Here is a 22,328-nt window from a genome sequence, read left to right as displayed (position 1 = left end):
TCTATTTATTCAGTCAGTCAGCTTGTATCGCTAGAATGGTTCTATTTAAATTTGTGATTTATTTTGTATTTATTACATAAGCTCACGTATCGTTCATCTAAGGGTATTAAAGTTTTGTGCGGTTACTTTTTGTATTTGCGTGAAGGGTTTCAAACATAGCCCTATCAAATATAATATTTGTAATTCTATAAAAATTGAAATAAAGAGACATTGCAACGTTAAAAATGTTATATTATAATCTAGCTGGCGTTGAAGTAGCGATAAAATGAGGCCTAAATATTTTCTTCAAAATGACAGGAAGCCTTAGTTCAGTAGTTGCAAATTTTAAAACTGTTGCTTTATAACATACAGCTTAAATATAAATACAAATTTTATTTCAAATAACAGTAGAAAATTAATATAAAATATAACACGATTAAAGTCCATAAAACGTCCACAATCGAAACTCAAATGCGTCGGTTAGTTCAGACCAGGTTCACCGCGAGCCGCAGCACTCTTGACAATTACCAGCTTTTTCGACGAAACGTGACACTAATAGGTTTAAGAGTTTCATTGCTGTTGAAGTTTTAAAATAGCTGTTAAATGAACCACCAACTCGTGGAACCGTGTTTTACACCTTTTGGTTTTGAGTTTTTCTCAACCTCACTGCCTCTTTGTAAGACAATAGTAGAATAAAAATGATTTTATATAATATTGTATTCTCATATTAAACTTGCAAATTTTTAAATTTATACGACTTTTAGTATTTGTGTTACGAGATTAAGTTACGTATGTAAAAAATACGATAAAATTTTAAAAGATGTAAAATATATTTTTTTTGTATAACATATAAACATAAACAGCCTGTAAATTTCCCACTGCTGGGCTAAGGCCTCTTCTCCCGTTGAGGAGAAGGTATGGAGCATATTCCACCACGCTGCTCCAATGCGGGTTGGTGGAATACACATGTGGCAGAATTTATACACATGTGGCCGAATTTTTTTGTATAATATTTAGATATTTTTCTTCTCTTTTAGATACTACGTACGTATTATTAACTTTATTTTTTATATTTATTATCCTATTACACTTGCTATTGACCGTCTCATTGGTCTTTTGGCTAGATATATTGTCCCGAGGTCCTCGTTTTAAACGATAAAAAGTTACGGGCTTTTCTATAAAAAGATTCTCAATAACGGCCTGGTGTGGCGAAGTTGTATGAACACTCCCGTGCCTCGATAAGCACGTGAAGCCATTGGCCCTGCCCCTGAACTCTTTATGGACGTGTCAGATTTGTGAGATTTAGGGAATAGAGTGTGCACCTGTATTTCAGCATACACTTGTGCTCAATATTAAGCCCCGCTTAGTTCGCTAGTCGCTCTTGAATGTGGTCGCCATGGCCGGTCAGGGCGACATTGACATCACACTTGCTATGTCAATAAACATATAAATACGAAACCTATCAATTTTTCTTTTTATGTTGTGATTATTTGACATACTTGCAGATTTCATATTGCAATCAAAACATCTATATCTATATATTTGCGAACGTTCCAAAATATTTGAACCAACAAAGTGATCTGTACCAACGTGCAAAGCTAACTGAAGTGATGCCTTTAGTCTTAACAACAATCCTCACTCTCTCCCGTCTTAATCTATTTCAACAAACTTGTCGACGAGGGCTATATACGCGTTTAATTTAATTGAGTCAAGTTTTGTAACTCAAAGATGTCTTTAAAATAAAAATATAATTTATAAAAGTAGGCTATTACAAGTACAATTGAATTGTCATATTAAAAACGTAAAGCTAACACCGGTTCGGAATGTAGATTCTACCGAGAAGATCGGCCAAGAAACTCAGTAGTTATTCATTTCCAACATTTGAAATAAAAAGTTATGTCAGCGAAACAAATATTTGCTTCACACTGTCACAATGTTTTATTTTTTATATAAGCTAATGTACAATTATTTTCCTTGCCCTAGGCATATTTACTTACTGTGAAAGCAGTGTTTTTCTTGTACTGCTTGGAATATTATTTGGAAAACTTTTGCGTCATCGGCCTCAGGCTAATCCTTCTTGGAAATTATGCTGTTGGTGGTTTTGATTTAGAATGAGTACGTAAATAATTTCCACGAACATCAAGCGAAGCATATTTATGCAAATTGATTAAAATTATCGATTCAAAGGGAACACGGCTGGTCGTTTTAGTTTAATTATAAATAATCGTCGTCTAAGGGACGTAATTGCTTGACTAAACAAAGGGAAAGCAAATATACTAACAAGACGATCAATGATCAAATACTGTTACTAATCAGTAATCAGATCTCATTATTCAATTTTGTATTCGTTTTAAATAGTTGCAAGATATCTCCTAAGGATGTCTTCTTCTTCTTTGCCTTTCGAATAATTTCGGTATCGGCGAACGTTCTCAACGAAGAAAAGCATTTGCGTAGTAAATATTATAGTTCTCAAGTTCTCACACTCACTCTCATTCACTCTATCACGGCTTTCTTTACTCTCAATGTCTGATGATATAGATAGAATGGGATAGATTCAAGCTAGCTCTTATATTTATGGTTTTACGTTTTTGGGCTAGCTTTAGTATTCAGTCGCACAGTTTCACGGTTACCATTCGTAACGCAAAAATCTACCGCCTTAAAAGAGTACAAGAAAATCTATAATAACTTATAGAGGCTGTAATATGTCAGATATGTCACTGTAAGAGCAACCTGAGACACATAAAATTTTGTTTATGTAACATACAGGATCACTTGTCACATATTTGGTATATAACCCTCAATGAACCTGTCAATTGTCACGAATGATTTCTGTCATTGTTCATATTTCATTTTGTTGTGAACGTTTGCTTCGTCTTTTTTTCTTAAATTAATTCGACGACTTTTGCTTTGCTACTGGACTCCGTTTGTTTACCTATGAGATAACTCAAGTGTTATTATATATTGGATTTTCAAACTTTTTGCCAACTCGACCTTTGCTTGTATCCCGGAATTTATTAACAACATCATGTTGTTCAAATGTGTCAGAATCTCGTCGTGATACACAAATTATCGTTATATTTCGAAGAGGTGACAGAAATGTGAATCTTAGCTCAAGTGATCCGCAAAATTGGCACTCGCTTGCAAGCTTTGTTGAGAGTAACGGCAAAATTAAAAACGGCTTCACAAAAATTCTATGAGTGAGATGATGAAACTGTTGGCCTATTTGATCCTTCGTTCCATCAGGTCCTTAAAATGATTTAATTTGGAAGAGCGGAACTTACGTTTGAGGTATGTTCAGAGAACATTAGGTCACCGATGTTTTGTTGCATCTAATCTAGACAGGAAGGCACCACCATCCGAACCATCATTATTACTGGCGACCATACGACAAATTCATAATTATTTTCATAAAATAGTTAATCATAGTGATACTGAAAAATCAATTTGGTGTCGCCGATGGCATGTACACTCAGATAATTACAGTATTTTTTTTTACAATGCAAATTTAATAACAATTGTTGGGATAAGTTTGCAGATCTTGGGTCCAATTCTACTTCTAGAAGGCTTAGATTTATTATATACATTTTATTGTGGAAAATAGACACAAAAATGACTATTCATCGTGATCCTATGTCACAGCTTCGTAGTGACTACACATCCCTTAGCGATTCGAAATTATTGACAGACAACCAAATTAGAAGATTTGTTTTTGCCAGTATTGCAAAAACCTTATCACTATATCTGTGTGAGCGATTGCTGTAAAATATAGAAATATTATAATTATTAGAAAAAAACAAAAAAAAAAAGTTATTTTATGAGTAAATATTAACTCTTTGTAACTGAACAAGTTAATACAAATACCGAGGTGTGTAGTACACAAATAAAACCAACTACCAACTCCGCTACAGATTTCCACACGTGTAACTCAGATTTTATCAACAGCAATAAAGATATCTCATAACACAGCTCAAGCCTCAACAGTTTTATAACATTAGTTCTTTAAATAAAAAAAACGTGGCTGCATTTATGTTATGTTGATGGTGTCTAGACTTCTCTCGTGAACAAATTTTTAATAGAAGTGTATGATTTTTGAGTTATATTTCATATAATATTACAAGATACTCAAACCTTTAGTGCCCATAGTATATAATGTATGTGATGTTGTCCAATATTTATTATTATTATATATAAAATAATATACTCCGAGCCGAGATGGCCCAGTGGTTAAAACGCGTGGTTAAATCTTAACCGATGATTTCGGGTTCAAACCCAGGCAAGCACCACTGAATTTCATGTGCTTAACTTGTGTTTATAATTCATCTCGTGCTCGGCGGTGAAGGAAAACATCGTAAGGGAAACCTGCATGTGTCTAATTTCGACGAAATTCTGCCACATGCGTATTCCAACAAACCGCATTGGAGCCGCGTGGTGTAATATGCTTCAACACCTTCTCCTCAAAGGGAGAGGAGATTTAAAGTCTGCTAATGTATTCATTTGTTCTCACTATTTTTTTTAATTGAAATAAATTTCGATGGCTAGTATAAAAATATTGACAGAAGTCTATCTATAATTAAAGTACTCACTACAATGATTGTCATATTGTTTATATTAAATCAAAATTAATACTAATAGGCTCAAATACGAGTAACTATGACATACTCATAGCTATTCGCTGCTCGGCCCCGAACATGCGTAGTTTTTTTGTGTTTTTGGGGTAGATCAAAGAATTTTTTGTGAGTCATAAACATTTTCAAATTCCTAATTTCCGGTTGAACCATGTACGTAGTGATGATTAAGCAGTTTAAATAAGTATTTAAAGTATTTATTATTCATAATCTTTTGACACCTTATACTCTGACATTACATGGTTCAATACATAGTTCTATTCCTTTAATAATAATAATATAATATAATATGTAGATGGTACAATGCTATACATTATTGAGTCAGAGTGAACGTCTGTGTCCGTGCTAGTATAAACTGTGTTACAGACACAGGCGCCTTCCTCTTGCAGTTCATTCACAATTCTCTGCACTATGTAAAGGTTTTGGTAAGTATCAAAACTTAATTTACCATAGGTACTTATCACTAATTATAATTTATATTTGCATGAAATGGGTACGTATTGTGTGAGTGTGTGTGTGTGTGTGAGTGTGTGAGTGTGTGTGTGTAGGTATGCATGTTTCTTATATTAGAAGATATTAATTAATATATTAAAGTTGTTTCTTTATCATCATTATGAGCATGATTGTGATGGTTTGCAGCAGCAGCGGAACTTTATCAGGAAATCAAATATAGAATAAGTGGTTCGGACCAGGTAAAAAGTAAAAGTTTTGGGCGTTATTAATAGCGTAGGACCGTGAGCCGTCAATTAAACAAAACATGGTGTAACAAAAAAAAACCCCACTAGGTTTTTTTTGTTACAGGTGGCAAACGAGCAGGAGGCTCACCTGATGGATAGTACCACCGCCCATGGACATCTGCAACACCGGGGGGCTTGCAGGCGCGTTGCCTGCCTTTCAGGAAGGAGTACGCTCTTTTCTTGAAGGTTCCCAAGTCGTATCGGTTCGGAAAAACCGCGGAAAAAGCTGGTTCCACAGAGTGGTTGTGCGAGGCAGAAAAAATTGGCGATGTAAGGAATGGTTAATATTTCTTGCAGTGCGGATGTCTATGAGCCAGATCTCTACTATATATAAAAATACCTTTTAATGATCCTAGTATTGTTTTTAATAATGATATTAAAAAAGTGCATGAGCTTGTTACTCGATGGAATGCTAATTAAACTGCATGTTATCCGAGTAAATTTGCTATTAAGAGCACGGATCTCAGAAGCACACACATTACGATCGTACTTCTTTCTAGCACGCCCGTGATCCACTTGTTAATTGGATTCGATATGGACGCGTCTTCGCAGAATTAATTAAATATAAATTGCATCTATAAACCTAATAGTAAAAAAATCAAAATAAAGTTTCGCTTTAAAGGTTATAAATAAAATATATTTTTTTATAATGGCGTAGCTTCGTTTTGGACAATAAAATAAACAAATGGAATTTTCCAGCATAGGTATCTAACTTTACCGATAACAGGACTCCAGCAATGATGAGAAGTTTCATCTTAAGAAACTTAAAGGAGTATTGCCATAAAGAAATATCGGGGATAGATCAAGGCGATCGTGGCTTTGATCAATTGCATTACGAAACAAATTACGATCAGCACGAACGCTTGTCGGGCGTTACTGACCCGAGTAGCCAATCTATGATTTTTATTCCCTTGTAATAAAACCTATTATTGCTTGTTATGACAATTTTGGAGGCCTTATTTTCGTTTCATGGAATATTATATTTTATTGCACTGATATAAGATTGTTTTTTGTTTATTCTTTAGGGTTTTGATATAATTCGTTTCGGGAATCCTTATTTATTAGGAGCAAATTATCATATTTAAGAATCTTAATGTCACATCGAGGAAAAAAATTTAAGAGGATCACGGGAAATGTTAAATAATAATATAGACGATATTTTCTTTACACAAATACGTATCCCTAGTCTAGACTGTAGATTAAATGTTGCCTTTCAGGGCCGGTTGTTTTTTTGTGTCTTTATTTTAATATATTGCATTGTTATATTTTGTAATAAATGAAATGATCTTTCTGACTATTTATCTATTTAGATAGATGTCTAAACAGACAGATTTCTATGTACAGTCGGGGTAAGAAAAGGTTCGTCACCTTAAGGTCTATTTTCGTGTGCTCAGTATGAGCGATAACCTGCTTTACCGATGGAGTATGACATATTGCGTCGCAATGTCATTATAAGTCGCATCTAGCGAAGAGTATAATAGCGTTTAAAAGCTACAATAATAATAAGAAGAAGCTGTCAATCGGTATGATAATTAACAACTTTTCACGAAACCTCATAGTCCTTTGTGAATGCTCGTGTGACATCGGAGATTAGGACATTGCCTTGTCTCTTATAAAAGAGAGTGCATAGTAGTAATCCTACTTCCTACTAATATTATAAACGCGACAGTTTGTGTGTATGGATCTGGCTGAGTTCTCAGAGGTATGGATGGATGTTTGTTACTCTTTCACATAAAATTTACAAAACGGTTTGGATAAAATTTTGCACACAGATAGAATATGTACTGGAATAACATATTGGATACTTTTAATGCCGGGAAAACAAAATCTTCGGGAACGCGGGTGAAACCGCAGGACGGAAGTAGTAAATAAAATAGTAAAAATAAATAGTAATTATGGTAAAATTTATTCATTTAAATAAATTTTATTTATTTTATTAAAAACGAGTTTATCCGCCATTCGTATCAATCACAGCTTGTAGTCGCTGTCGCATTGATCCAACAAGGCGAGAGCATATGTCGGTTCCTCTGAAGCCCTCCCAGACACTTCGGCAATGTTCTACGACAGCTGCTTTGGTTCTATCGTTATTATTTATCCACCGCTGCACCATCAAACCCCATAAATTTTCGATATCCGCCGCTTTTGCAGGCCAAGGAATCACCACCAATTCCCGGTGCCGATGGAACCACTCATCACACGTCACGTCATTACATTAACCGTCACTTAAAATAACGGCCAAATAATATTACAAGCGTTTTTATTCTAAGATTGCAAGATATTGCAAGAAAATATATGACAATGACAGACTGACAATTCATATCTAGGTAATTTAAATCTTGCAATGACTAATTAGGTCATAAAAAAGTGTTTATGTTGATATGACACTAGACGTAGACCAAAGATGTTACATTATTTTGAACCAAGTTATCATACTATGTTAGTTTAATTTTATATTCAGTTGTCTGTTTAGTGCTTTAGATTCAAAAGGTACTAAGAGTTTACGACTTGATAAAGGAATGAATTTGAAAACTGACGAAGGTTTTCTTACTCTGACTGTACAATGGATTACGACTGGTGATAAGAATAATTGGAAATTTATTAATCAAAGCATTAAATAGGATCAAGTTAATATAAATTTAAGCAAATTAAAAAAAAAAAACATTTAAATATGGAAAACAGTATACGCTTATTCTTATTTTAAAATTGATATTTCAATGTATGTCTATTTACTTTATTTTCTACACAATTTCTCACCGAGACAAGATTTACGGCTGTAATAAAACACGTGAAAGATGTCCGATGTGAATTATGAAAGAAATGATACTATTAAAGGCAACAGCTTAGTTTCTAAATAAAATAAATAAAAATTTTCATCTGAGGACAATGTGAAAAAGATGTGAATAACCTTTTTGCGTAATTTTTTTTTAATCGACAATTTACAAGCGTACAATAAAATGAGACACCTGATCGTAATTGATCAGCCTACCCATAGACAATCGGAATATGTCATCAAATTGGAACGAAAATATGAGGTCAATTAAATAGTACCTGTAATTATTATGGTTCATATATCGTACAAAGTACGGCAGTGAGTATCTGATGCGTGAGCACTGAGGCAGTCTCTCTATAAGTTGTTTGTCCGACTAAAATTATAATGCTATTTTTTATACTATATGTTTACATCGTTTTTTATTTTTCTCGTGTACCTACACTTACCATCTGCTTGTCTCTGCTTGTGATTTCTTTAGGTACTTTTTATTAAAAAAAAAATATTTATTGTTAGATATTTAAAGAATACAATAGCTTTTAAAAATACATGCCAATGTTTATCGTATTTGGACATTTATCCGTATTTATTTGACGGTACTGTCACACGTACAAATGGATTTCTGAATTTTAAATAACGTACGTCATGAATAATTTCAGGACGGATAAGGGATACGCGTTACAGTGTATAAAACCATGGTATAAAACCATGCTGCGTGAATAGCCGTAGTTAATTTCATCGTACCGTTCAACTTGGCTCGTTACGGTGTCGTGACGTGAATTTTTACAACGTGCACCGTTGATTTCCTCGTCACGACGTCATGACGTGTTTGTGTCTGAGTAGCTTTAAGTAAAGTAACCGTAAAATTAATTTTCAATTCCAGGCGCATAGAAATTTTCAAATTTTTCCGTTGAATTTAAATATAGCATAACTCTCTAACTCACTTTTGTAACAAAAGTTGTTAAGATACAATTTTTATGTAAAGTTTTATTTTATTCAATTTAGATTTTGAACTTTTTTCTAGCTTTAGCATCTTCGATTCGTTTTGAAACACGTATTTGTCATTCTTCAACCATATTTTTTGGAGTTTTTTTTATAGTAATTTTAAGAAATTCAGACAGTAATTTTAAATTTCGATTTTAATGTATTAAAATTCGTATTTTTAAACAAACCTATAAAAATAAAGTTATTGTTTAAAAAAATGTGATCGTCGAGAGACTCGGGCCACATCATGGATGTGCAAAAATGAACCATCACAACTATATCGAAGGCAGAAGAGGTGTTTTATTTTTAATAAAGATTTTTGCACTATTACACCCAGGTCCAAGTTAACTGTGAATTAGACATAATATCGGATAAGAAAATAAACATTTGAATTATTTGTTCGCTTCAGCTTTAATATAATTTATAATTTAAGATAAATACAAATTATTTAAATTTTAATTACCTTCTTTCATATTTTAAGAGAAAGTAACATTCGCCATTGTATTTTAATATTTCAAAGAAATCCATGTTATTTTCCATTAAGCGTAGAATATTTGCTTTATTACTTTAATGTCTGTTCAAAAACATATTATGTTAAATGTATTAATTAACCTATTTATAAATAAATCTGGGATGTGTCTGTCGTATCTTTGATTAACAATTTAGGTCGTATTTTTAAGAAATGATTATGATTACACTTTACAAGGAATAATTTAAAAAAATGTTTTTGCAGTATGCAGACTGACTAATGGGACACCTGATGGTAAGTGGTCACCTCTGCCCATAGACAATGGCATTGTAAGAAATATTAACCATCGCCAATGCGCCACCAACCTTGGGAACTAAGATGTTATGTCCCTTGTGCCTGTAGCTACACTGGCTCACTCACTCTTCAAATCGGAACACAACAATACTGGGTACTGTGGTTTAGCGGTAGAATGTCTGATGAGTGGGTGGTATCAAGCCAGACGACACAAAGCCCCACCATCAAGTAAAGGTGGTAAGAGGTAACCACCGCTCATAGATATTGGTACTGTAAAAATTATCTGTATAGAGTGCCGTAAATTTTTTATATTTTTTAATTATTCTTTGTAAATTGAAAGGTAGTAGTTTTGTTATATGATTTATAAATCAAATTTAAGTTAATCTTAGTTTTATATTTGTTTTATTTTAAGCATATTACGAAGACCATAGTTATAATTTTATCACAAAAATATTTTAAGTACCTGCCTTAAGGATAAATTACTTTAAAATTCCGCAACAGCAACGATAGTTAAATTTACTTTTTTCTCATTTCTAATTGTATCCGTACATTGAATTCCGGTATCCGTTACATTTTTCGAGTATTTGTTTTTTTGCTTTCCTTCTTGATTTCTTGTCTCCAAAACATTATTTAAACACTTAAACAAACGACCGCACATATGCCTCTTAGATTCTCAACTCTAAACAGAATACTTGATATAATTTTACTCTGACAACCGTATTCTAGTTTTGTAATACAATATATATTAAAACTTATTTCGTTATCCTATTTTGGTTTTGTAGACGAGTAATATAACACACGATATTAAAAGTTATGTATTTAAATATAAAATTTAAGCTTAATAATATGTCTAAGAAATGTAAGCACTGATTGGGAACTCACTGGACTCTTAGACGGGGTCATTTTAGGGTAGGCCTCTTTGATAAATTTAACATAACTAAACCAATAAAATTGTTATTATTATTATGTAAGCTGTTGGATATACATATATATATCTACATTAACCTGTATTATGACTGTTAATAACATTGCTACTCTTAAATACATTTTATTTTCGTCTTAACAATAAAATAAAATTTCAAAGGTGTCAAACCTTTGAAATTCGTTTCAAAGTATCAAAGATTATATTTGAAGTGTTAAAATTTTATAAGCCGTTTGAAAAGTTTAGCTTTAATGAAGAGACTAGCGATTGTATCAAGTTCATACAACAAGAATCGTAAAATCTTTCTAATAAAGACCAAAAGTAAAATAGTTGATTAACATCTCGTGAGTTCGGAGTTCGAATTTCTGGTAAACGAAGTTCGCAACTTATGCCGCTTATTAACGTCCGTACAACTTTCCTGAAGACTCTTTTGAACGCCAATTTCACCTTAGTTTTATTCTGGTCGCTCTCCAGCGCTTTGACCCAGCTGGAATATTAATTTCCTTGAAGCATTTCATTTTATTTATCGCTATTTCATGTTACGTTGGTACTGTTACGTTTATTATTCGACATTCATCAAGAGTATAAGATACTTCAAATGTTTTTGCGTAATAAATAAGACAGTAGACAATTTACTTCCGGTATCAATCGGCGGACATTATTAATGAGTGATGAAAACAGTTGAACGACTGCTGTCTCTTCTTCTTCTCACCGAACTGACTTGGTTCTTCAGAACGGATTGGAAATTACGAGTAAAAATGAAATACTGCATTACACATAAATTCTTGAAATTGCATTTGCATCTTTTTTTTAAAACTTTTATAATAAAAAGAGATATCTATGTCGGAAGTAATTGAGGATTAATTATCAGAATCATAATGAGATGGATGACCCTAATAGAGTCGGCTGTGATACGGGTATGTTATATGTCATATGTATTATTACTTTTTAAAAATATTTTATTCCCTTTTCATATTTTTTAATAGTTTATATATTTTTCTAATTACGGCTCTTAACTTATGACCGACGCTAATCCAGTTGCCACCGCTTCGTGCACTTCACACAAGCGTACTAAAGACAATAGTGTCAGTGTCAATCTTTTAAGTGTCAAAGAAATAGAAAAAAAAAAAAATTGGAGTGTCTTATGTATATTGTTAAATATTTTGTGTTGTGACTAGGGTCGCGTGGATATACCAACTTGCTTAATAAACTACCGATGAGCAAAACACATCATTAACACGACTGTCACTGAATAAAGGGATCGTCAGACTATGTGCTGCAATAGGCTATGACAGGTTTTTTTTTAATTTAATTTCAGTGTAGACTTACGATGTCTGTAGGTACGATTTACATTTTTTTTTAGCCAGCCATTGCGCCGCTCTCAACGTGGCCGGTAACTTTTTTCTGCTCTCTAAAATTAATTCTTTGTTATATCTTAACAATTTAATAAATTGCAATCAAAAATCCTCTTTTTTTGTACATCTACGGCTGGAGCTCTTCAAAATGAGACCATAACCGATTTTTTATGTGCAGCTATCGTCCCATAATCACAGGGAAAAAAATCGGCCTACGGTATTAATATATGTATAAGATTATTAATTTAATTTGAAATTCGAATACAATTTTGATTTTCGCTACATCTCTAGAAAGTTCGAATCCCGTACCTTAGTCATATTATATCATGTAAGTCTCCACGTAGCGAACTGTACATACATGACGACGTTACAGCGGTGACGTCATCACTTTTGTGTTCGTGGTTCAAACACGAATCGTAAATTGAAAATGTTTACAAATCAATAGTATATTAATGCCTTTATTCACAGTTGGATAAATCGCATTTGACTAAACAGTACGAACGATAAATTGGACAAACACGACGCGGTTCGATGCAATTGTTGGTTGATAATTAAGCCTACGTTGGCTGGAATCTGACACGCAGACGTGAGGCTCGTCTAGCGAATATTTATTTGTGGACATCGAGCTAAAAAATAATTAAGCCATTAACTCTGTCATATCACCAAAGATGTATAAAAACTAGACGTGACATATAAGTATAATAGTTTACTAATATTATAAATGCGATTGTTTGAGTGGATGTTTGTTACTCAATCACACTAAAACGACTGAATTAAATCGAATGAAATTTGATAGAAAATATAGACACAGATATAGAATACAATCTAGAATAACACATTTATTGTCCTTAACTCCCTGTCACCTGCACAACATCTATATAATTTCTATGTTATTACACAATAAAAAAAAATCAAATATGATATCATATAATATTTCCTTTAATGTCCCGCAGGAAATAAACGAAATAAATGAATCTATAAAATTATTTAATAATTGAAAGTTAAGATTTTATAATTACGTAATCAATGAATAGAATAATCTATCTTAAAGAGCCAATACCAAAAGCCTATGCTTGTTTACATACCAAAACACTCTGTAAAACGAATACATTTTACAGCAAAAGTAAACATATAATTTTTAACAGAGAGCGATTTAAAATGTTGATCAAACTTCTAGACCGTTTGTCATACCGGCTACTAAGCCCCTCGTTTGTCTTTAGCAGGCTCAAACTATGTTTCCCTGGTGAATGGAGTAAATGGCGCATTCACATCGCTTGTGACGCACGATTTACTCTTTTAAGTCAAAGTCATCGTTTAAATTTGGAACATGCTTATTATTATTATTTACGAATAACTTATTTCAATATCATTAAAAAAAAAAAAACTAAAATTATGATTTTGAAATTCGGTTACAAGTGAAAATGACTTTTTAAAATAATAGACTAATTACAATCTGATTGTATAGTAACAATAAATAAGGACATTAAATGTTTAATAATAATTAATAACAAAAACTGTAACGAAAAAATATTAAGTATTATCTATGACCCAGAAATTGTTTGTGTGAAGCGCGCAAACTTCCCGCCACCGCGTGACAGGCGATCGAGCGTTAATTTTTTTTTATTTTTTACGCTTCAAGGTATTGATGCATAGGCAAGACTATATAAGTATATTTTAAAATACAGCAATAAACAAAATAAATATCAACAAAGATATTGTTGATTTGAAATGGCAATCTCTTCCAGGTAACCTTTGGTTGGAGGTTAGGATGTGTATGGCAGTTAACCAATATATATATAAATATAAAACAAATGGTAGATAAAAATCATTTTCAAATATTAATTAATAAAAATAATGCATAAAAATGTTTAAATATACGTTAAGGAGATATCAAAATGTTTGTAGGTAAAAAATTAAATATTTTACTAGTTTTAAATGAGTATTAGATTGAGTATCCACTTATTATTTATTATAAAAAAATATCAAAAAGTTTAAGCAGATTTCATTGAGAACGGAAAAATAAATAAAAAATTTCAATGAAATTAAACCCTTGATTAAAATATCAATGAAAGATAAAGCGATAATTAGAGTAAAGTGAGAAAAACTAAACATACCATATTTTTGTTTCTTGTTATACCGAATAATAACTACATGTGATACTAACAAAACCCATCACATTTCATGAAAAACGGGTGAGCGGAATATAAGTTGATGTGTTAAAACGCCATCTAGTCGCAAGATAAAAAGCGGATATTATAAAAACCTTATTCTCTGAAAAAAACATCAATGTCCCAACTTTCACAGCAATCTATCGAACGTTGATGAAATCTATTAAACCCAAACAGACTAATCAACATTTTATATAAAATAGAAAATATAAAAAAACTCGATTAATAGTACTCACCTAAAAACAACACTAGTTTCTTCACTTTCTATTCGCGAAATGTCAATTAGTGACCACTGCAGCACTACACTGGTCCTGCCTTCCAACGGTCCACTCACTATCGTTGCAGGCACGAATCTATATCTCATCTTGAACACTGACCGTTCCACTCGCGAATAACTACGGAACCTCGGCTTAAAGTAATATCCATCGAATTCACTTTCACTCTTCGTCCTATAAGTATAATCTTCATTGTGCCACTTGGTCTTAACGTGTTTGGACCGAACAGCTCTTGTGCGTTTTGGCACGAAGTAGGGAAGAGGTTCTTCATCTCTGCAAGGTCTTTCGGTGAAACTGGTTGGCGTAAAGTTGCCACGGATGAAGTTGCCAACGATGGAGTAGAGAACGTAGTCCCGTAGCGATGGATCTTCAAATTGAAGGTGAACTGAAAAGAAAGTATCAAGTTATTATGGTATTAAATGAGCAGTATAGGAACAATACGTATGAGACAGAAGAAACTCAGGGAGCTCGCATCATGAACAAATGCCTCTTAACCATATCCTTAAGCAAAAACTTATAATGATAAATTGATTCTAATGAGAATACGTTACAAAGGCCCAGATGTTCTAAATAGTCCGGAAATAAATAATAATCGAGATGATCTAGAAGTTAGAACACGTAAATCTTAACGGACGACTATTCAAGGTTTGAATGAGCAGTTTAAATTGGACATAATTATGTCACATAAGTGTCAATTAAACTGGATTGGAGTGACGTGGTGGAGAAAGCTATAAGTTTGTTTATGGTGAGGAACCCTTAGCCCAGCCATGGGTCATATACGACCTGCTGTTATACTATACAATTTAATTACTTCATGTGGTGGATAAAATGTGAAGAATTCATAAATATTATTAGGGAAATATACTTCAAAGGCAACATAATACTTTTTAATATATACAACTCTCATTTTTATGGAAATGAAAAAAAAAGCTTTTAAAGTAGGTAAGTGATGTTGAATATTCACGATTAAAATTAAGTTTAGGTTCTTACGAAAAAGATCAATGGTACTTCATGTCAAGATCCATCAAGATCTCTTATGATATTATTGCTGTATATTATCTGATACGAATGAATTTTGTAATTGTATTTAAATGAAGTGTTATATTCTCTTAAATCGCTATGAATATCTTGGAACGACGATTCTTATAATATTGAAATTTGATGGTAACATTTTTAATTCGATACAAATATCTATTAAGCCTTCATTTTATGGAACAACATTCTAAATGATAGTAGCTTTCTTTTCAATAAGGTTCTTTAAAATGACGATCCAAAAGGGTTTTTCAAAGTCTACTTGGATGAAGTATATTTTAATTTTAAATAAAAAAAAGAAATGACGGACGGTTTCAAAGGAGTAGACATTGAAGTGATAGTTAACACCTAAAAACACCGAGAAGGTAACTGGACAGTTTGATAGAGTTGCATCAATGATGATGTATGGTTATGCATCTAAGTCGTGCAAAATATCACCACTAATATAACCCTGTAATAAATATACCTTAACTTCTCAAAGTTCTATAAATGTTGCTTTACTAATGAATTATAAAATCCGGTTCCGATAACGTAATTTATCGAGGAATTCTCGATCCGTCAGGGAGATGTCGTTGAATTGATTTCAAAGTTTCCGTTCCGTAACGATGGAAGTAATATTTTATATAAATAAATCTGGATAATAATTACTTCTGTAAACTAATCTTAGATGTTTTAAAATTTTGTCCATTGACTTCATACTAAGAATGTTAAGAATAAATTAATCAACGACAAACTCTATTGAACATGATCCGTATTTAATATAATTATGTACACATGTGTACATAAAATACATAAGAATTACTAAGACGTCTAAGAAGGCGATATTAATGTTGTAATAATGTAAAAATATTAATGTTTTTATGAGAAAATGTGATTCTCATACCATTGGTACCAGGAACAAACACAATCTTGTTACTCCTGTTACTCGACTGCATAGAGTCAGTAACTCTTTTGTGGGGCAATGTATACGCTTCTACAACAGGATCCCAGAAAGCGTTCAAAATGCTTCTGTTGCCAAATTTAAAAAAAAAAATTTTAAATTTTATTTTTTTTAAAGGTTCTTCTCGGGTCAGGGTGTTCCTTTTTCTGAACCAGTGGTAGTGTTTAATTTGACCATCAATAAGAAAGTGTAATGCTTCTATGTTGAATAAAGGAATTTGAGTTTGAGTTTGAGTTTGATAAGGAATAAGATTAGACACTGGCAGCGACTGCCAATCCGATGATTAAAACACTAGAATATTATCAACGATAGCAGGTCCAAACCCAAGCAAGCCTACATATTTTTTAATTCATTGTGCCGCTGAAGGAAATCATCATCAGAAAACCGGCACGTATCCGCAGGAGCAACATGGTAGAACAAGCTGCAAAACTTCTCTTCGTAGGGTAGAAAATACATCCCACAAATAAATTAAAATATTTTATACCTTTTGTACACTTTATATAATAATAATAATATTGATATCGTGTAGTAAATCTGACCTTCTATAATTTAATGTTGTACGTTCGTTAGTAAATTTATACGTCGAGTGTGTATATTGGATAATGACAATAAATTAATTTTATTGGTTCTCTATTCCAATTGCAATTGTATCGGCAATTTAAATGATTTAACCGCATGATAGTTATTTAGATTACAATTAAATGTATAATTAATTGGTTTGATTAATACAAATTATTGTTATTCGTTCTGAAATTTATTTATCGATACTATAATTTTATTTATTTAGTAAATTTGTCATCAATTTTATAAGCCATAATTATCTGAAACTTAAATTATGATATAGGACAACATATGGACTGTAGACGGAGAGTATTTAATTATTTTTTTTAACTTATGAAGACGGTTTTGCACAAAGCCTTCTGATGGTAGCAAGAATTTTTTTGATGTTATTAAATGCATCGATACTTTTAGCGACTCTATTAAAACCGTGGTGAGAACGTTTGATAGTAGTTATTAATAAAATAATTCGTAACATTTAAAAATGCATAAATACTTATATGTCAATAAGTATCAGAAAATCCAGCATTTAGGTCATCCCTAGCTTCTTCACCTATATCAAAAAGAAACACATCCTGTGGCGGGAACGGGGTCGCACAGAACAGGAAGATTGACCGATTTCCGAACCGTTTAGAAACGTGACAAAAACATTCTGATAATTGTTATCAATGTTGTTTACACCTTTAAAGACGTATCACTTTGTATGTTACCCAAGTCACATATTAATTTTAAGTGCTTAGTGATATGTTGATGGTGTAACTTTTCCAATAAATAAAAAATAAATAATTCCCCAGTCTGATTTATAAGTATTTCTTCTTATGGTTCATTTGTCACTTTAAAAGTTGACAAGAGAGTGAACTGCTTTTTTGTCAATTTTAGCCTCTATATGTATGTATATAGGAACCATTCTCCCATTTTTCTTGGTGCTATTTAACCTGTATTGGGTAACTTCATTGGATATTCATTATCGCATTCATTTTTTAATATTTTGAAGTGTTCCTCTTAAATTTAAAACATTTTATAATGAATTATGAAATGATATATAAAACTATTTATTTGATAACTATTTCTATACGAAAATATGAAATATATTATGAATATATTCTTATTATACATATTTCATAGTTTTCCGAGTCCAGAGCTGTTAATTGTTTTAAGTGAGATACGGAAATATAAAATATTTCAAACGAGTTATTGAAATATGAAAACTTTATAGCAACTGATCAAGCAAGCTGCAAGCTGACTGTTATGGTATAACTAATAAAAAAATGGAGTGTTTATTTAAATTGAAAACAGGCCCGTCCACGCGCAAAAACTCACTTCTTCTCTTGTTGAAAGATGAGTTACTGTGATATGATATTGCGATGCACGTATGTTAAAATGATTATAGTCAACATCGAATCAGCCTGACAATTTAATTAAGGTAAATTTCGAGTTTGCTCCTACAGAATAGCGCTACTAAATCAATGTAATTTTTTTCCAGGAACCCAAATCAGTGATAAAGGTTTTTTTCATTTTATTTTAATCCCGGTATAATTAAGTACAGTCCCTTGAGTCACAGATATAAGAAAAATTGATTTTTTTTTTTCGTTCTCTTCTCGGTGATGGTAAATGATATTGATATTAATTTTAAAGATAATGTTCTTTCGGTATCAAATTACGTTTTGTTTCGTTTCGCGTGGGTGGGCAGAATTCCTTTGAAAATAGAATGTACATATTTATGTTGGTTTCCTAACGATGTTCTCTTTCACCGCCAATTGTATTTAAGTCTATACTATATTATATTTTTATATGTACGTAACAAGAAAACATTCTTTGAATAATCATACATACAAAGAGATATAAGAAACAGAGATTGATTTCTCGCGTTGAGGCGACATTTAATGTTTACTTTATTAAGAAGACTCTTAGAGTCAACAAGGTTATGGAATTTTTTTTATAAAAATAATTGATCCTATAAACTTCTACGCACGTTTAACAGTATGTGCCTCACATATGATTATTTTCAGAACTGTCAGAAAAGCCACTTAGCCATCTAAATCGCATGTTTAAAAAATTTCGACTGTATTTACTTTTCGAATTTATTTATATACGATTTGTAATAATACAAACTGTAGGCAATATTTCAAGATACACCTAACATAATAATTAAAAACGAGAATAAGGGTAATATTAAAAATTATAAACAAATATTAGGTATGAAAATTCAGTGATGGTTTGAGCCCACAATCATCGGTCAAGGCGCACGCGTTCCTCCAACGGGATATCAAAAAAGCTTACTAACTCATATTTACACCTAAATTCCCAAACGTAACATTTTGGCGGTTAAGCCTTTCTTCCCTTACACTTGTACAATACACGGTTACGTGGACGTATTGGTTGTTTTAGCAGAATGTCAAAAGTTTGCAATTAGCAAAAACTTACTCGTGGAACGTTGTTTGTAAATGAATATGTTGATACAGCTCAAATATATTATATGTCGAACTCACATGTCACAATTAGTAGCTAAACATTAGCGAATTCATAACAAATTTCCGAGATGGTCCATTGTTAAAACACGTGAATTTCTAACTAAAGATTACCAGTTTAAACTTTGGTAAGAATATCCAAGTTAAATTTCCATTTATTTGTGTTTATTTAAGTTTCGAACGTAAAGAATTATTGTTTAAATAGAAAAAAATAAGACGTTTAGTAAATATGGTACTACCACCAAATAAGAAGTCCGTCTGAGTAGGTACCACCCAATCAATACTCATTATATCGCTAAATTGCAGATAATAGGGACGGTCTATATATCTCTAATAGTACCAATATTCATGGGCGATAGTGACCACTCAAGCCCATGGCAATTAATCTTTTATAAAAAATATTAAAAGTCAAAAAGCTTACGTCATTTTTGTCGTTGAAGTGTTTTATCATGAAATGTTACCTATAGAAACGCGTCGATTAGGGCCTTGAAATTTTATACTCCTAGCACCAAATAATAAGTTGAACAGTATTACTTTTATTTATGGAACGTAGAGTACACATTGAAGTTAGGCTAAATCACCAATAACGTGTAAATTTGCTCGAAATAGATAACCACACACCTTATCCTATTGCCTTATTGACGACCTCCGTGGTCGAGTAGTGTGTGTTGGTTTTCATGGGTACGTTATTCTGAGGTCCCGAGTTCGATTCCCGACCGAATCGATGTAGACAAAGTTCATTAATTTTCTATGTTGTCTTGGGTCTAGGTGTTTGTGGTACCGTCGTTACTTCTGATTTACCATAACACAAGTGCTTTAACTACTTAAATTGGGATCAGAGTAATGTATGTGATGTTGTCCAATATTTATAAAAAAAAAAAATCTTATATAACAATATTTTATTTTAAGAAGTTCTCAAGCACTTAATATATATATATATTTAAGAATACTTAAACACATTAACTGATAAATGAAAATGAGTTTAGCTTATAGTATATACTGGAAGATAAATTTATTTAGAAATAACACATAAATATATTAAACGAACCTTAATCTGAATGAGTAATGTCACCAACTGACCTCTGTCGAAACTTTTGAATGGTAAAAACAGCTAAACAAGCCGGCGATATAACCGCAACGATGGGAAATGAAATGTCACCCGAACAAAACGGCGTCCCGTTTTTGTTTCCAATTCCCTCATTTTTTATCATTACATAAGCGAAACTCAGGGATAATTTATTTTGCACTTAGCTATGAATAATGGAAAGCATTAATATAGCAAAACGATTCAAAGATATGAATACGCAACGCAATACGCAATGCAGTGTCTGTGATTTTGTTCTTTAGGATTATTATATTTATATTTATATTTCACTTGGTGATGGGGCTTTCTGTGAGCCGTTTGGGTAGGTACCACGAACTCATCGGATATTCTACCGCCAAACAGCAATTCAGTATTATTGTCTTCCGGTTTGAAGTGTGTGTGAGCATGTGTAACTACAAAAACAAGGTATATATCATCTTACTGACCCCTACGCCTAACAACATCGTAAAAAAAATAACTTCGCTGTATCGTAAGGTCGTATGAAGCAATTAAGTTCAAACAAAACGTCATATGTCACATTTATATTTATGAATTCAATGCTCAAAGCGCGACGTTACTCTTTTATTTCAATAGAAATTACGAAGAAGAAAATATAAGGTTGTCTAATACTTTTTTATATCTTCTGTAAAGAATACAATTTTTATATATGACCTTATACAGTTATATAAGCGACTCAAAGTAACATTAGGCGTAACCGCCTGACGTTATTTTGTTATTATTTATTATTAAATGCGTTAACTCAAGACCTCGTGATTTATGACTCGCATAATACTTGTTAAAATTAGTTTCTTACAACCGTAGCGATTTATGCTAAAGTATTTTTCTGATTCCGATGTGAAATATAAAATTTTGTACACATTATTTATTTTTTAAATCTGTTTGTTACTCGATCATAAAATTAAAATATTAATTATTCAATAGGCTCATATGAACATTTTGAAAATCGTAATTTTCCAAGATTAAATTGAATGTCAAGTGACAGATCGTAATGTAGATTCTACCGAGGAGAATAGGCAAGAAAAGTAGTTACTTGTTATGATGTTAGTTACGTGGTTACATGACAATCAATGATCACAACCCCATGCTTTTAATTATCTGTATAATATTTTATCGAGTGATATAATTTTATATTTGTATGTATGTATGTTTCTGAAAATCTATTAAACCAATATACAATAAACAGTAACAGAAACTCTTTTTGATAACTGTCAAGCTCTGGAATGCACTACCCACTAATATACGGTAGTCTAAATCCTTCCGTCTTTAAGCATCGTTTGAAAAAACTATTATCTATACATATCTCAATAATATATGTAAGTATGAAATAATATGTCGTATATAATTATAAACAAATATAAACAAATAAATATTGGACACCATCACATACATTACTCTGATCCCAATGTAAGTAGCTAAAGCACTTGTGGTATGGAAAATCAGAAGTAACGACGGTACCACAAACACCCAGACCCAAGACAACATAGAAAACTAATAATGAAATTTTTCTACATCGACTCGGCCGGGAATCGAACCCGGGACCTCGGAGCGGCGTACCCATGAAAACCGGTGTACGCACTTCTCGACCACGGAGTTCGTCTAAATTATGTATTATGTATTTGTGATATATATTATATTTTTATGTGTGTCTTA

General features: G+C 32.1%; 1 protein-coding gene across 1 annotated transcript in view; it reads right to left on the bottom strand.

The window, feature by feature from the left end:
- Positions 1 to 22,328, bottom strand: part of LOC113394249 (uncharacterized) — a 305,225-nt gene that overhangs the window by 106,040 nt on the left and 176,857 nt on the right. The window contains exon 3 of the mRNA XM_064217365.1: positions 14,537 to 14,960. Within this exon, the coding sequence (XP_064073435.1) occupies positions 14,537 to 14,960 (424 nt within the window). The remainder of the gene's footprint in view (positions 1 to 14,536; positions 14,961 to 22,328) is intronic.

Source organism: Vanessa tameamea, chromosome 16, assembly GCF_037043105.1.
Source record: "Vanessa tameamea isolate UH-Manoa-2023 chromosome 16, ilVanTame1 primary haplotype, whole genome shotgun sequence".
Lineage (NCBI taxonomy): Eukaryota > Metazoa > Arthropoda > Insecta > Lepidoptera > Nymphalidae > Vanessa > Vanessa tameamea.
The sequence above is the reverse complement of the archived record's forward strand: the minus strand, read 5'-3'. Positions and strand labels throughout refer to the sequence as shown.